Source organism: Callithrix jacchus, chromosome 5 (assembly GCF_049354715.1).
Source record: "Callithrix jacchus isolate 240 chromosome 5, calJac240_pri, whole genome shotgun sequence".
Taxonomy (NCBI): domain Eukaryota; kingdom Metazoa; phylum Chordata; class Mammalia; order Primates; family Cebidae; genus Callithrix; species Callithrix jacchus.
Window position 1 is genome coordinate 160994800 of NC_133506.1, and position 17066 is coordinate 161011865.

General features: G+C 37.2%; 1 protein-coding gene and 1 non-coding gene across 13 annotated transcripts in view; one reads left to right on the forward strand and one right to left on the reverse strand.

The window, feature by feature from the left end:
* Positions 1 to 17066, reverse strand: part of VWA8 (von Willebrand factor A domain containing 8) — a 422827-nt gene that overhangs the window by 353947 nt on the left and 51814 nt on the right. For all 12 annotated transcript variants that reach the window (XM_078375339.1, XM_054256828.2, XM_035303407.3 and 9 more), the window contains 2 exons: positions 12590 to 12720; positions 8158 to 8268 (listed from right to left, as the gene is read on the reverse strand). In XM_078375339.1, coding sequence (XP_078231465.1) covers positions 8158 to 8268; positions 12590 to 12720 — 242 coding nt within the window. The remainder of the gene's footprint in view (positions 1 to 8157; positions 8269 to 12589; positions 12721 to 17066) is intronic.
* Positions 2627 to 2733, forward strand: LOC118154277 (U6 spliceosomal RNA). The gene has a single exon (XR_004744157.1). It is a non-coding gene; the product is annotated as a U6 spliceosomal RNA (small nuclear RNA).

Here is a 17066-nt window from a genome sequence, read left to right on the forward strand (position 1 = left end):
AACAAAATCTGAAATACTCAATTTTCAGAACTAAAACTAGTTAGTCACTATTTCAGTATCACTTTGCTTCCTGATTCTTCCTTAAAATAGCCTATAAGATCATTAAAATAGTTTATCAGTACTATCAAAAAGTACTATCAAACTTTATAAATATAATCTGATTACATTTATAAAGTTTAAAAATAAGCAACTGAATAGAACAAATTGCAAGTCCATTAAGTAATATAGCAACAATGTACTATGCCATACATAAATCTCAGACAAGTTTTCTGCCCAGCAGAGGCCCAAGCATCTTAACCTCCTTCTGTCAATACCCACCTTCCCTCATTTACAGAGCATGTTAAGTGTAGAGGTACAACCTTAAAGTATTCTTGTTCTCTCATACCTGGGCTTCATCTCCCCAGTGGATTCTTAGGTCTACAATGGATGAGAACCCTGTCTTTTATGGCATACTGGTACAAAAGTGGCTCATAGGAGGCTATTAGCATTTATAGAATAAACATGCAACCACTCAGTTAAAAGGTGCTGTTATGTAAGGTTAGGAAGAATTTTTGTAGGAAGTATGATAGTTATCTATGCCTACACTTGTTATGAAAACAGAATAGAACAAGTTTAACTACCAGCATGAGAGATTTAGGCTAGCTAGGTGGAAGATTTTCTATACAGGTTGTAATATAAAATAATTATAGTATAAATGTTTTTGAAATCCTGTTTAAAAAAGAGCAATACTTTTTTTTTAAATGTGGAATGACTAGTTCTGATCATTCCTCAAAGTAGAAAGAAAACTAGACCAACTATAAGGATCTCCTCTTGTCCTTTAAGCTACAGAACTTCCAGAGACCTAATTTTCTCAAATAGAATTCAGAAAAAAAATGCAGCAAGATCCTTCTGGCCCAGTCATCTCATATCACAGCTTTAACCACTCAACACATGGACATGAAAGATTTCAAGATAAAAGTAGGTATGTGACCTAAAATCAAAAAGTGTCTAGGTCCCTGTTCTAGATTTGCTTCCGATTTGATATAAGACCTTAGGCAAACAATTAATCTGGATGTCTGTGTCCTCATTTACCAAATAAGAATATCCTCAAGGGGTATTATATAGTGTAACAATTTAAGAGTCAGAGCAGAACTGGAAAAAAATTTTAAGTAATTTAACCTACTAAAATATAAACTTTTATTATTATTAATGTAGTCATTATTTAATGGAGTACATAAAGCTTCAGATTTACTCAAAATAGCTACAGTATAAAAGTACTGAAGAAGCTAAAGAAAAGTTTCTTAAATTACATGTCAGGTTCTTCATTTAATATATCAGAATAGAATCAGACTGATTTTGGGTTGCTCTATCATTTACTTATTATGGGTGGCTTAGATTAGTCACTGAGCCTCCATTTCTCTCTAAAACTAGGGTGATTTTGGTGCCTATCTCATAGAATGTGTTGGAGATTAAATCGGCTAACTTCAGGCACACAGTAAACCTTAAAAACAATTAGTCGCTGTTACTGTTATTAATACTATTATCACTGTCACTGTTACCATGAACATCGTCACTTTTTTTTTTTTTTTTTTTTTACAGAGTCTCACTTTGTTACCCAGGCCGGATAACTGCAAAATATATATCATCTAAAAATATGCTTTTCAGAATGGCCAAAGGACTGTATCATTTCAGAAAGTTTCATCTAAATAATTTACTATAATTGTTCAACAAATAAATCTTTAGATAATCAGTAAATTTAGTTTCCTTAAACAACTCAATTTCTAAAAAGCTAAGGTTTTAAGCTCTCCTGAAAAGAATAAACACATTTAAAAGTCCACTTTCACTTCCTTACTATTTGCAAGTTATAAAATCCATTTTAAATATAGAGTCTTAAATCCATACTCCACCAAACAAAGTCATTCTTTCACCATCATTTAAATGTATCCTATCTCCTCCCTCTACTTAGGCAGTTGTTTCAACTTCTAATCCCTTTACCCAGGTCCTCACTATTCCAACTCAAACCCATCCCTCACTCTTACCTGCTTTGAGTGTAGAAAAGCAGGCGAATATGTTTAAAACCTCGTCAATTGGGGGTGGTGTGGGGCTTACAGCACCCTTAGTGTATCATAGGAGCAGAAATGCAAGCAATCAAAAGCCATATGCTTAAAAAAAATCCTGAATTTTAGATTTCAATATCTGTATTAACTGCAATATTCCAGATTTACTGTTTAGTAGGCTAAATCTTCACATAAGTTTTAAATGTATTGAAAATTTAGGGATTACCAGATTACATATTTTAGAAAACCAACCCAATATGAAATTTTAAAAATTAAACACCCTTAATCAAATAACTCTATCCACTATTCCAAACAGCTTACAAAGAAGTTCAGTGGAAATGATCCTGTGAATTAATATCTACCCTTTCTAAAAGATAACCAACAGGAAAAAGAAATTAGGACTTCCCTGTTCCCTTTCTTACCATGTGAAAAACGCAAGTTGTTCATTTTAATAATAAATATAAGCTTTTGAGTACAAATATGTTTTTATAGCGTGGGTATTACGTGGATCACCAGGTTTGGAATAAATTGAGAGTCAACGTCAACAAGACGGAAATATAAATCCAAATTCATCTTTCAAAAGGCACCTAGTGCTCACTTCAGCACCACGCATACTACAATCGGAACGATACAAAGGAGATTAGTATGACCCTTACTCAAGGATGGCACACAAATTTGTAAAGCATTCCTTTTATTTTTTTTTGGAAAAAAAAAAAAACACACTTCTTCACAAAGAAAACACAGTAGGAGTGTTAAAAATGTTTACAATGATGAATACAAGCGCCTCTTGACTACAAATTTTCCACTACAAAACTGGAAAGTTAGATAGAAAATTATTAGTAGTAGGTGTTACCTATTACCATTTATAGGTAATGTATATGAGCACAAACAGCTCTTTAAAAATTCCCTGGTAAAATTGTACTATAAAATTATGTCTGCTAATTCTAGTCTTTGTTTTAAATTTTGACTATAAGTTATTTAAAATTTTAATTTTAATGTAAGAACTTTGAATCTCAAAGACAACAAAAATGGCTAACGGCACGACCGTGCAATAAGGAAACTAAATCATTCTCCATCCTCAACCTGATAATCTGGAACCACTCCTTGCCTGTTTTGACTTTTATGACGTTAAAAATGTTTTAGGAGTCCAAGCTGTTGTCTTACAAAATATCACCGATTCTAGATCAGTCTGATTGTTAATGATAAACGTTGTTAGTAAGAGTACTACAATGGTAATGCCGTAGTACTCTCAGTACACCTGTTGTAGTACTCTTACCCTGTAGAGGTAAACGTCTCATTGAATCACATCAGCATTCACATCACGTAAGCTCCTCTCCCGCTCTTGATAATTCTGTCGTATAAGTTGGTTAATGGAGCTAATGCCAGCTCTCATCATTGTAAAGGTGCATTAACTTTTTCCCATTTGTAATCAGAAGTAATCTAGGAAGTGAACTCTTGGCATTATCCAAACAAAATGGGTTCCTTTAAATTTTGTTTAGGTGCTTTGTCTGCGAAGGATTACTTTTTAATTATGGGAAATCTGAATTTCTCAGACATTCCCACTAGATGATGCTAAATTTGAAGACCATCATTTAAGGTAGTGTCTGCCAAATATCTCCATTTTAAGTGCATTTTTTCCTTTTGTAATTAATACATAACACAAGAGGCCATATGAATATCCTATTCCTCAAAAAACTTTTCACTCATCGGTTTTTTTACAAATACAGTCTTTTAATTATAAAGTAATAGTATAATTACTTTATAATTTGAAGCATTAGTTCACACTAATGCTTCAAATTTAAAGAGCTATGAAAGTCTCTTCCTTATCCTACTCCAGACTCCAACTCATACTCCTGTAACATACTCTGTGTACACTCGCTAACTGCTCCTTGCTCATCCTCCTGGAAGTTTTCAATGTATAAACAAACATATACGCATTTCTTGTCTTCTGTCTATCACAAATGGGGTCACAATATATATCTTGTCTTGTAACTTTATTTTTGTCACTTAATATACGCTGTACATCTTTCTTATCAGTAGGTACACATGCGTCACATTCTTTTTAATAACCTAAGAGTATTCTACTTGCCATTATTTCATTAGTCTCTCTAACTATACATCACTCTTTTCATTCTGTTTTATACAGTTTCAAACAATGTTACAATAAACATCCTTGGACATACAACTTGTCAGATTTTATGTGAATACGTTAAAGTAAAAGTGCTAGAAACATAACTGCTGGGTACAAATGCATGTGTAAGTTCTTCTTTTCCTCCCCTCCCCTCCCCTCCCCTCCCCCCTTCCTCCTTTTCTTTTTTTTTGAGACGGAGTTTCGCTCTTGTTGCTCAGGCTGGAGTGCAATGGCGCGATCTCGGCTCACCGCAACCTCCGCCTCCTGGGTTCAGGCAATTCTCCTGCCTCAGCCTCCCGAGTAGCTGGGATTACAGGCACGCGCCACCACGCCCAGCTAATTTTTTGTATTTTTAGTAGAGACGGGGTTTCACCTTGTTGACCAGGATGGTCTCAATCTCTTGACCTCGTGATCCACCTGCCTCGGCCTCCCAAAGTGCTGGGATTACAGGTGTGAGCCACCGCACCCAGCCCAAGTTCTTTTCTTTTGATAAATATTACCAAACTTTCTTTTTAAATTGCATTAATTTCTGCTGCCATCAATAGCAATGCTGTTTCCTCCTCTCTTCTTCCTCATCAATACTGGACATTAGCAAATTCTTTAATTTTTGCCAATCTTAGAGGTAGAAGAAAGATAACAGCTCATAGTTTTTAAATTTTTATTTATGTAAATAAGAAAGTCAAGCATCTTTTCATGAAATTGAATATGTGAAATAGTTTCTCCATGAATTGCTTGTTTATAATCTTTATCCTTTTTCTATTAAATACTCCTAAGAACAATATTTTAAACAATGTATTTGAAGAAATATAAAACAAGTTTCAAAATAGCATTAATAAAACATTATGTTACTTGGTAATCGGTACCTAAAACACTGTCCCCTCAGAGAAAAATCTGTAGTTTCTCGGAGTATTTACTTTCATTACCTTTAATAGCCCTTTACCCAAGTGACCTATAGATTGAAAATACTCTAATAAATATGCTAGAGAATTTCCTATATCAAATCTCCTTAATTTATTTTTTAAGAAATAAAATTTCTATAGTTAAGTAGTAGGAGACAATTTAAAATTACAAAATCAGCATATTGATCTTTCACTGACATTTTAGAACCATTAGTTTCATCTAGGATTTCTTATTTAGTACTAAACCAAGAAGACATTTCCAAGAACAGTGAAACCAAAAATCTAAATTAAATCTGTCTAGAGAGAGCACAGTACATCTGCCTTTTACTATTATATGAGATGCTCTCTTTCTACTTTAAAAATCAATCTTCTATAAGTGTGGCATTATTTCTGAAGCCTCTGTTCTGTTCCATTGGTCTATATATCTGTTTTGGTGTCAGTACCATGCTGTTTTACTTACTGTAGCCTTGTAGTATAATTTGAAGTCAGGTAGCATAATGCTTCCAGCTTTGTTCTTTTTGCTTAGGATTGCCTTGGCTATATGGGCTCTTTTTTGGTTCCATATGAAATTTTAAGTAGTTTTTTCTAATTCTTTGGAGAAAGTCAATGGTAGCTTGATGGGGATAGCACTGAATATATAAATTACTTAGGGTAGTATGGCCATTTTCCTAATATTGGTTCTTCCTAACCATGAGCATGGAATGTTTTTCCATTTGTTTGTGTTCTCTCTTACTTCCCCAAACAGTGGTTTGTTCTTGTTGAAGACATCCTTCACATCCTTTGTAAGTTGTATTCCTAGGTATTTTATTCTCTTTGTAGCAATTGTGAATGGGAGCTCACTCATGATTTGGCTCTCTGTTTGTCTATTATTTGTGTATAGGAATGCTTGTGATTTTTACATAATGATTTTGTATCCTGAGACTTTGCTGAAGTTGCTTATCAGCTTCAGGAGACTTTGGTCTGAGACGATGGGGTCTTCTGCAAACAGAGACAATTTGACTTCCTCTCTTCCTATTTGAATACACTTTCTTTCTTTCTCTTGCCTGATTGCCCTAGCCAGAACTTCTAATACTATGTTGAATAGGAGTGGTAAGAGAGGGCATCCTTGTCTTGTGCTGGTGTTCAAAAGGAATGCTTCCAGCTTTTGCCCATTCAGTATGATACGGGCTGTGGGTTTGTCATAAATAGCTCTTATTATTTTGAGATATGTTCCATCAAATCTCAATAAACCAGGTAGTTTATTGAGTTTTTAGCCATGAAGCTGTGTTGAATTTTATCAAAGGCCTTTTCTGCAAGTATTGAGATAATCATGTGGTTTGTGTCATTGGTTCTGTTTATGTGATGAATTATGTTTATGATTTGCATATGTTGAACCAGCTGTGCATCCCAGGTATGAAGCCAACTTGATTGTGATGGATGAGCTTTTTGATGTGCTGCTGGATTCAGTTTGCCAGTATTTCATTAAGAATTTTGGCATATGAATGTTCATCAGGGATATTGGTCTGAAATTTTCTCTTTTTGCTGTTGTGTCTCTAGCCAGGTTTTGGTATTAGGATGATGCTGGGCTCATAAAATGAGTTAGGGAGGAATCCCTCTTCTTCTAGTGTTTGGAACAGTTTCGGAAGGAGCGGTACCAGCTCCTCTTTGTATCACTGGTAGAATTCAGCTGTGAATCCATCTGGTCCTGGGATTTTTTTTGGTTGGTAGGCTATTAATTACTGCCCTCTACAACCCTCTGATCTTTGACAAACCTGACAAAAGCAACAGGGAAAGGATTCCCTATTTAACAAATGGTATTGGGAAAACTGGCCAGATCCATATGCAGAAAACTGAAACTGGACCTTTTCCTTACACCTTACACAAAAAATTAACTCAAGATGGATTAAAGACTTAAATGTAAGACCTAAAACCATAAAAATCCTAGAAGAAAACCTAGGCAATACCATTCAGGGCATAAGCATGGGCAAAGACTTCATGACTAAAACACCAAAAGCAATGGCAACAAAAGCCAAAATTGAAAAATGAGATCTAATTAAATTAAAGAGCTTCTGCACAGCAAAAGTAACTATCATCAGAGTCAACAGACAATCTACAGAATGGGAGAAAATTTTTGCAATCTATCCATCTGACAAAGGGCTAATTTCCAGAATCTACAAAGAACTTAAATTTACAAAAACAACAACAACAACAACAACAACAAAAGGGGGCAAAACACATGAACAGACACTTCTCAAAAGAAGAAACTTATGTGGCCAACAAACATGAAAAAAAGCTCATCATCATTGGTCTCTAGAGAAATGCAAATCGAAACTGTAATGAGATAACTCTTACGCCAGTTAGAATGGCAATCATTGAAAAGTCAGGAAACAACAGATGCTAGAGAGGATGTGGGGAAATAGGAACGCTTTTACACTGTTGGTGGGAGTGTAAATTAGTTCAACCACTGTGGAAGACAGTGTGGCAATTCCTCAAGGATCTAGAACCAGAAATATCATTTGACCCAGCAATCCCATTACTGGGTCTATATTCAAAGGATTATAAATCATTCTATTATAAAGACACATGCACACATATGTTTATTGCAGCACTGTTTACAATAGCAAAGACTTTTTGTAAACCAACCCAAAATCCCATCAATGATAGACTGGATACAGAAAATGTGGCACATATACACCATGGAATACTATGCATCCATAAAAAGGATAAGTTCATGTCTTTGCAGGGACATAGATGAAGCTGGAAACCATCATTCTCAGCAAACTAACACAGAAACAGAAAACCAAACACCACATCTTCTCACTCATAAGTGGGAGTGGAACAGTGAGAACACATGGACACAGGGAGGGGAACATCACACACCAGGGCCTGTTGGGGGTGGGGGGGCTAGGGGAGGGACAACATTAGGAGAAATACCTAATGTAGATGATGGGTTGATGGGTGCAGCAAATCACCATGGCACATATATACCCATATAACAAACCTGCACATTCTGCACATGTATCTCAGAACTCAAAGTATAATTCTTTTAAAAAAATTAATCTTGCCTAGACCTGGAGTACACGGTCATGGGCTAGAGTGTAACAGAACTTGCCTGATCAATGTAAAAAGCTGTGCCCTCACGGATCTCTCGTCGCTGTTTGAGATCAGTTTCAGTGGTGTCCCTTGACAGGGCAATGTATTCGACCTCCCGTTTAGTCAGCTCCTGTAGAGCAGAGAACGAAATTATTCCAAAAATAAAATCAAATTCCCAGCATATGATTTGGAACAAGTTATCTCACAATGTCGCTACCCTCGAGAAGAGCATTTTAAAACATAATTCTGGACTGAAACTTGTTGAGTCTCAGCTTTGAGAAAAATGAAATAAATTGAACGTTAATCAAATATCTACATATCTTCTCAGAGCTCTTCTTCTGTGGCACTCAATCCTACTATTTAAATAATAATAATCAAAATTCAATTTTACACACCTTAATTTTTCCAGTAGAATTATTTCCAAATATAATGACTAATCATTTGACAGTATTACTACTTTTTTTTCCCACAAACTATAGCCATTTCTGTAAGTAATGTTCATCTTTTTTAAAAGGGTGATTTAGGTTAATTTTTTTCCATTGATCAGTGTTTGTCAAGTGTATACAGTATGTTAGGTACTTTACCAAATGTGAAAACAAAGTAAAAATACCAATAATCAGCCAAGTGCAGTAGCTCACACCTGTAATCCCAGCACTTTGGTAGGCCAAGGTGGGCAGATTGCCTGAGGTTGGGAGTTCAAGACCAGCCTGGCCAACATGGTAAAACCCCGTCTCTATTAAAACTACAAAAATTAGCTGGGCATGGTGGCACGTACCTATAAGTACCAGCTACTTGGGAGGCTGAGGCAGGAGAATTGCTTGAACCCAGGAGGTGGAGGTTGCAGTGAGCAGAGATCATGCCATTGCACTCCAGCCTGGACAACAAAGCAAGACTCTATCTCAGAAAAAATTTTTAAAAAATACCAATAATTAGGTGAACAGAAGATAAACACACTTGCATAGTTACAGGAGAAGTAAAAGGAGGATTTTAAAAAGGAGAGGAAGGAGTTGAAGAAAGAGGAGGAGGAGGAGAAAGAGCAGGAGGAGGAGAAAAAAATTAATCAAAAAAATCAAGAGATTTGAAGGGGAAACTATGCAGAATTCATCTGTTTCATGATAATTTATCTATCCTTAAGTCTTTTGCCCTGTAATCATGTACAAAAGGTTTTTAACATGATCTTTGGCTTTACAATGTTAAAGTAAAAACAATGACATTCTATAATCAAATAAGGCACCCGGTAAGTTTTTACTAAACATGGGGAACAAACTGATTTACTGAAGTATAAAGGGAAAAGGGAATGAACATGCCATTAATGGCAAAAAGGGATGCTGCCATACAAGAGAATCTTTCTCTCTATCCTATCTCCACGTTATTGATAAAACGTATGATTGTTGTAATCTAGATTTTCTTTACTGTGCTTGTCGCCATGTGGCCATAATTTTAAGTCTGTATGGAAAGGAGGAAAACAAAATTTTTTTTAAGACAGATTCTCACTCTGTCACCCAGGCTGGAGTACAGTGGTACGATCTCGGCTCACTGCAACCTCTGCTTCCCCGGTTCAAGCAATTCTGGTGCCTTAGCCTCCAGAGTGGCTGGGACTACAAGCATGTGCCACCATGCCTGGCTAATTTTTGTACTTTTTAGTACAGATGGGATTTCACCATGTTGGCCAGATGGATCTCGAACTCCTGACCTCAAGTGATCTGCCCACCTAGGCTTCCCAAAGTGCTGGGATCACAGACATGAGCCACCATGCCCGGCCTAAAAGGAGGAAAACTTTTTAAATGCAGAAAACACAGAGTAGTGGTGAAGATGTGGTGATACCAAAGGATGTTTCCCTAAAAACAAATGAACTGGCTGAGAGAGCACAATTTTGGAGTGAAGTAGCAATTTTTGTTGTTGGTAGGTATCTACTTCTGGCTTCTGGAACACATCACTAGTGTCTTCTTGTCGGCTTCACTGACTGGCTGGATATGATCGCCCTCACTTAAAACCCTGTCATTCACAATAGGCTTCCATTGGTTGACAAAGTGAGGTATGCCTCAAACTGTTAAATTGCACAGAGTTACACCCTGAACTGCTGCATGATCATTACCCTCAGCTTCCTTGGCTCTTCATCGGCCAGGACAAGCACCAGCGTCTCCTCAGGTGCTGATTCATGAAGAGGCATGAGTACATTCACAAACAGCAAAGGAGCAGCAGATGGAAGACGTCTAATTTTTTTTTAAAAACTACGAAAGTCCTTTTATATGAGTTAAGTATAAAGTAAACACAACTATGCAATTTTTCCTATTTAATTTCTCACGGTTTACCATACTTTCTCCAAATTTTCTGCCTTTAAAGCTCTCATCCACTCTGGCTACTACTATGCGTGGGCTTTTATTCTTAGTGGCCACAGTACTCACTGCAGTGTGCAAGGTGGGTTAGGCTAGCATTAAGTTTTCTTATGTATATCTGCAACCTATGGTTGCCTTTCATTCCACAATTTAAAGTTGAATGTGTTGTTCATTTCTTTTTACAAGATACAGGTTTCACACATATAAACCTATGTTGCATTTTTGAACCAACAAGCCTTCTTATAATCTCTTAGCCTTTCTCATTCACATTCTCAACAAGCTTCAAAGGCTTGCCAGCAAGGAAATCTCAGTGAGATATTGTGGTGTTCGAAATAAGAAAGGTACCAAGTATACATCTTAAAATTAAAACGGCTTGGCCAGAGGTGGTGGCTCACACCTGTAATCTTACCACTTTGGGAGGCTGAGGCGGGTGGATTACCAGAGGTCAGGAGTTCAAGACCAGCCTGGCCAACATGGTGAAACCCTGCCTCTACTAAAAATACAAAAATTACCCAGGTGTGGTGGCACGCGCCTGTCGCCCCAGCTACTCAGAAGGCTGAGGCAGGAGAGTCACTTGAACCCAGGAGGAGGAAGTTGCAGAGAACCAAGATCAAGCCACTGCATTCCAGCCTGGGTGACAGAGTGAGACTCCATCTCAAAAAAAAAAAGGTGGTGGGGGGGGAGTTCTATATCTGTAATTCTCAATAGCTGACTCAGCATCTTAGATAAGACCCCTTGACCTTATATTAATAAAGTGAGGATGGCTCTACAGTGGCACGTTTTACCTCACACACTAATTCTAGGGATAAATAAAAGATATGAAAGCAATGAGCTAGTGCGAGTCAGGCTCTGATTTATTCATGTATTCATTATTTCTGCCCCAAATGATTTTTAGAGTATCAAAGAAAATTCACCACTGAAATAGAAGAGTGTACAAGGTAGATTTCAATAGCATAGAAATCAGTTATTTCACAGCAAATCATACAAGGAAGCTTTAAATAAGGTTTTTCTTCTTCATCATAAAAAAATCTCCAGAACACAGCTTCATCTGATGGCATTCTTCCATGACTCATTAGGATAATGCCTACTAATATGGACAAAATAGTGAAAAAAAACTTGCACATTTTCTTTTGTTTTTGTTTTTTGTTTTTGTTTTTTAAGATGGACTCTTTCTTACTCTGTCACCTAGGTTGGAGGGCAGTGGCTTGGTCTCGGCTTGCTGCAACTTCTGCCTCCCAACTTCAATCAATTCTCTTGCTTCAGCCTCCCGAGTAGCTGGGATTACAAGCACCCAGCACTATGCCCTGCCAATTTTTGTATTTTTAGTAGAGACAGGGTTTCACCATGTTGGCCAGGCTGGTCTTGAACTCCTGACCTCAGATGATCCACCTACCTCGGCCTCCCAAAGTGCTGGGATTACAGTCATGAGCCACTGTGCCTGGACTAGACTAGTAAATTTTCTTATTTGGGTTGAGATTTGAGCTTCAGTTCACTTAACAACAGTTCTCAAAGAATTGCAAACTAAGAGGACAACATGTCAGAAAGGGGAAACATTATGGGATTTCAAGTCCAGCTCTATTATTTACCAGCTGGATAAAGCTTGAGTGAGTTATTCAGCCTTTGTGAACTTGTTTTCTCATCTATTTAAAGAAAAAAAGGAGACTATGTAACACAGAAGAGATGCTCTACAATACAAACCTGAGGCTTCCTTTAAAGACTGCATAGCTTCCAAAAGTCAAGGGAATTGTTTGGCTTTTAAAAATGTGAGCCTGAGATAAGAGAATGTTCACTGAGCAGCATAATACTAAGTTTTGTTTTGTAATTTTAGAGTTGCTGATTCTATCTGCAACCCATTGCCTGAAATTATATTTCTTTTCTACTGAAAGTGGGGGACTTTCCAGTTACAGTAAAAATTTGCTAAAGCTATAAAAGGTAAATGTACATTTGACTCCCAAATAATTTATACCAAACACTTTATAAACAAGTTACCCTTTATGTCAGCATTTGTTTCAAATAATGACTAATTCTGATATTTTTTATTAATTCTTAATCTTATTTTATATTATAGCTTACAAAGTTAAGACCCTTAGAAATTGACAAGAATTAACTGCTCACCAAGTACTGCATAGCAATAGAACGCCGAAGAGGCCCAGGGGGTCCTATTAGAAAGACATCTTGCCCCAAAAGATCCTTCTGCATTATCCATCTTAGATGCTGAACTACAGATTGAGCCAGAGAGTCTGAAACTATAAAGAAAAAAGAGAAAATGAAATGCAAATTTAAGTATTACTTATAAATCTCCAAGTAACATAGAAATATTTATATATATTATGTATATAAAATGTTTATATGTATTTATAAATATATGTAGTATAAACTTAATCTTGTTTTAGCATTGACAATAATAGTTTTATGGTCAAACTATGAAAATTCACCAGGTGTCTATATGTTTGTCTGGCCCGATAAACATATGTATATACTTACATATATACTTATATATAAGCCGCAAAGAATTACATATTCCATACTTGAAAGCTTAACATAACGTTTGAATAATCACCTATAACTGTTCCTAAAGAAATAAAAGTGATTTTCAAGGATGATTTGAGAAACTGGTTTGATTACTTTCATCAAAATTTTATATTCCAATCTTTTTGTTCCAAAAGAGAGATATGACCAAATCTTCCCACACAGTTAATGATTATCATAGTCTTAAAAAGTTTGAGAAAAACATACCACAACGTAAGTTGGTAATGGGCTGGAGGATCTCCCAAACATCATGGTTAGAAAATTTAATGTCGACTTTACTTCTTTAGAATTAACTATTTAAGTCTATTCTTCTATACCAAACTCTTTTGTGAACAGAAGACCACCCATGCAAAGCCCTTCCAAGTCTACTATTAAATCACCTCCCCCAATATGCTCAACTTCTAACTAAGCATTTTCTAAAATGTTTAAATTAATATAATTAGTTTGTTTTTGCTCATATGTATATCACCCACTGACCCAGTGAGTCCATTCCTGGGTATAAAAGAAAAACTCATAACCTTGTACATCAGGAGACATGTATAATACTCAGATAATTGTTCACACTAAAACTGGAGACAAGACAATGAATAAATACACCCAATGAAATATTATACAGCAACAAAAACAGAATGAAAGACTCCCACGTCCAATGATATGCTTAACCCTTAAAGGTAAAATATTGAGTGAAAAAATTAAGAATAAATCATGCATAATGTAATAGCATTTCCATAAATCCAGTAAACTAGCAAATGAATTCCTTAGAAATACATACATATGTAATAAAACAGTACTCGAGAAAGCAAAAAAAAAGCAAAGGAATGGTAAGTTGATGATAACTGGATACTTGCGGGTAAGAAGTGGCCATGGAATCAAAGAGACTCTCATGTAAAGCTTCAAGGATAATGGTAATGCTCTACTTCTTACATTAGATGTGGGTTACAGTGTTTGTTTTATTATGGTGCACTTTATACAGACAGACACAGACATCTATATTACATAACATCTTTTATAGTAGTCAATATTCCATACAGGCTAAACTTTGTTTAATCACCCACTGAAGTCATGGATTAGTTCAAAGAACCAACTAAGAAAGCTTGCCTAGGACTAAATCTCTAGTGCTTCTCCTCTGACAGCACAAGATTGTTAGGGTAGTCTCTCCTGTACTCCCCTTCCCCAAAGAAAACAAACATCTAATCACAGGAAAAGATAATTTTCTGATTTTCATTATCCTGGTAGGAAGATCAAGAACAAGGTTTTGGGCAAATTGTTTGGTTTATCATGCCACTGGAGCCACACTAAAAGCATATTACAACCTCCCCAAAACAAATGCCCATATGTCTGAAAACCAAGAGACTCATTACTCAAGTAAACTGTTTGGTTTTTCTCTTGTTTTTATGAATCCTCTAAGATATGCATGTGGGCACATCACCCCTAGCAGGGTAAAAGTTGGTTCCTGGAAGGGGGACTTGAAAAAAATGTTTAGATGTTACAATAGTTTGTGGTCCTCTAAAAGGACACAGTACATAAGCAAATATATAACATATCTATGGTAATCGAATTTCATGGAGTTAGGAAGGAATAATTACAGGGAGAAAATATCCACAGGCAAGTAATAAAGAAAACTAGACTGAAAAATACTGCTCTAAGACCTACACTTTTAAGCCATCTATTAGGTAGTTCATGATGCTAGCATGCATCTGGCCTGAGTCTAGAGAGTTAATCTTATTTGTAACTATCACATGCCCTTTTACCTATTTTCCACTTTAGGCTTAAATCCATTTTTATAATATACAGTCTATTCTTTCTTGCTTCAAGACAATTCAGCCTCTTTGCTACTTAAAGATGAAACAAAATAAGAGTTAAGACATCTTAACTTTTTTTTTTTTTTAAGGTGTGCGCTTTATTCAACTGGTCTCAAGTCAGTGTCCAGCCACTACCAGGGAGACCAAAAGCCTTCATACATCTCAAGTTGAGGGACACAAAAGGGGTAGCCACAGAGGCTGAAATCTTTCAAAAATAAAACAAAATAAAAAAAGTATTAAGGTGAAATTTAAAAAATTTTTCATTACATAATTTACAACAAAACAATGCTAACCTTCCTAGTCCATCCACACAGGGATCCTCGTCCATCCCTGTGTGGATGGACTCAGGAGAGGACTGGGCCACTCTTCTTAGAGAGAAGTGGGGTAGCTTTTGGGAGGGCAAGGAACCTCCTATAACAATGCATCTCACGATATTTGGAATGACTTAAAAGATATCTCCAAATATCCCATGATATTTGGAATGACTTAAAAAAAAAAGAATAATGTACAATCCAGTCCTCGGCCACATTGTAGAACTTTGGGAATGTTCGCTCCAACTGACTGCTGTCCCCTTCAATGTTCCAGTTTTTAAATCCTGAGTCAAGCCAAAAACAAAACAAAACAAACAAACAAAGCTGTGCCAATCTCCTCTTGTTTTCTGTGCAAGTTAGGTTTTGTCAAGAAACGGTGTCAAAGGACTTATACCCAAAATTTACAAAGAACTAGAACAGACTTAGAAGAAAAAAAAACCCATTCAAAAGTGGGCAAAGGATATGAACAGCACTTTTCAAAAGAAGACGTATAGGAGGCCAAAAAACCGTATGAAAAAATGCTCATCATCACTGGTCATTAGAGAGATGCAAATCAAAACTACATTGAGATACCATCTCACGCCAGTTAGAATGGCGATCATTAAAAAATCTGGAGACAACAGATGCTGGAGAGGATGTGGAGAAATAGGAACACTTTTACACTGTTGGTGGGAGTGTAAATTAGTCCAACCATTGTGGAAGACAGTGTGGTGATTCCTCAAGGACCTAGAAATAGAAATTCCATTTGACCCAGCAATCCCATTACTGGGTATATACCCAAAAGATTATAAATCATTCTACTATAAGGACACATGGACACCCATGTTCATTGCAGCACTGTTTACAATAGTAAAGACCTGAAACCAACCCAAATGCCCATCGATGATAAACTGGACAGGGAAAATGTGGCACATATACACCATGGAGTACTATGCAGCCATCAAAAACGACGAGTTCGTGTCCTTTGTAGGGACGTGGATGAAGCTGGAAACCATCATTCTCAGCAAACTGACACGAGAACAGAAAGTCAAACACCGTGTGTTCTCACTCATAGGCGGGTGTTGAACAAGAAAACACATGGACACAGGGAGGGGAACATCACACACCGGGGTCTGTGTCGGGGGGACTAGGGGAGGGACAATGTGGGGTAGGGAGTTGGGGAGGGATAACATGGGGAGAAATGCCAGATATAGGTGACAGGGATGGAGGCAGCAAACCACACTGTACCTATGCAACAATCCTGCAGGTTCTTTACATGTACCCCAGAACCTAAAATGCAATAAAATATATACATATACACACACACACATATATGAAAGAAAGAACGAACGGGTATAACACAACTGAAGTCACAGTCCACCTAAAAGCATGTGTGGAGGACTATGGAGGTGCTGAACTCATCGTACTCCTGCTTGCTGATCCACATCTGCTGGAAGGTGGACAGCAAGGCAGGATGGAGCCACTGATCCACATGGGGTACTTGCACTCGGGAGGAGCAAGATCTTGATCTTTATCGTGCTGGGTGCCAGGGCAGTGATCTCCTTCTGCATCCTGTCCACGATGCCAGGGTACATGGTGGTACAGCCAGACAGCACTGTGTTGGCGTACAGGTCTTTGTGGATACCCACGTCACATTTCATGACAGAGTTGAAGGTAGTTTCACAGATGCCACAAGATTCCATGCCCAGGAAAGAAGGCTGGAAGAGCACCTCAGGGCAGCAGAACCCCTTGTTGCCAATGGTGATAACGTGGCTATCAGGCAGCTCATAGCTCTTCTCCAGGGAGGAGCTGGAGGCAGCCGTGGCCATCTCCTGCTCAAAGTCCAGGGTGACATAGCACAGCTTCTCCTTGATGTCACGCATGATTTCCCACTTCGTCATGGTGGTGAAACTGTAGCTGCACTCAGTGAGGATCTTCATGAGGTAGTCAGTCAGGTCCTGGCCAGCCAGG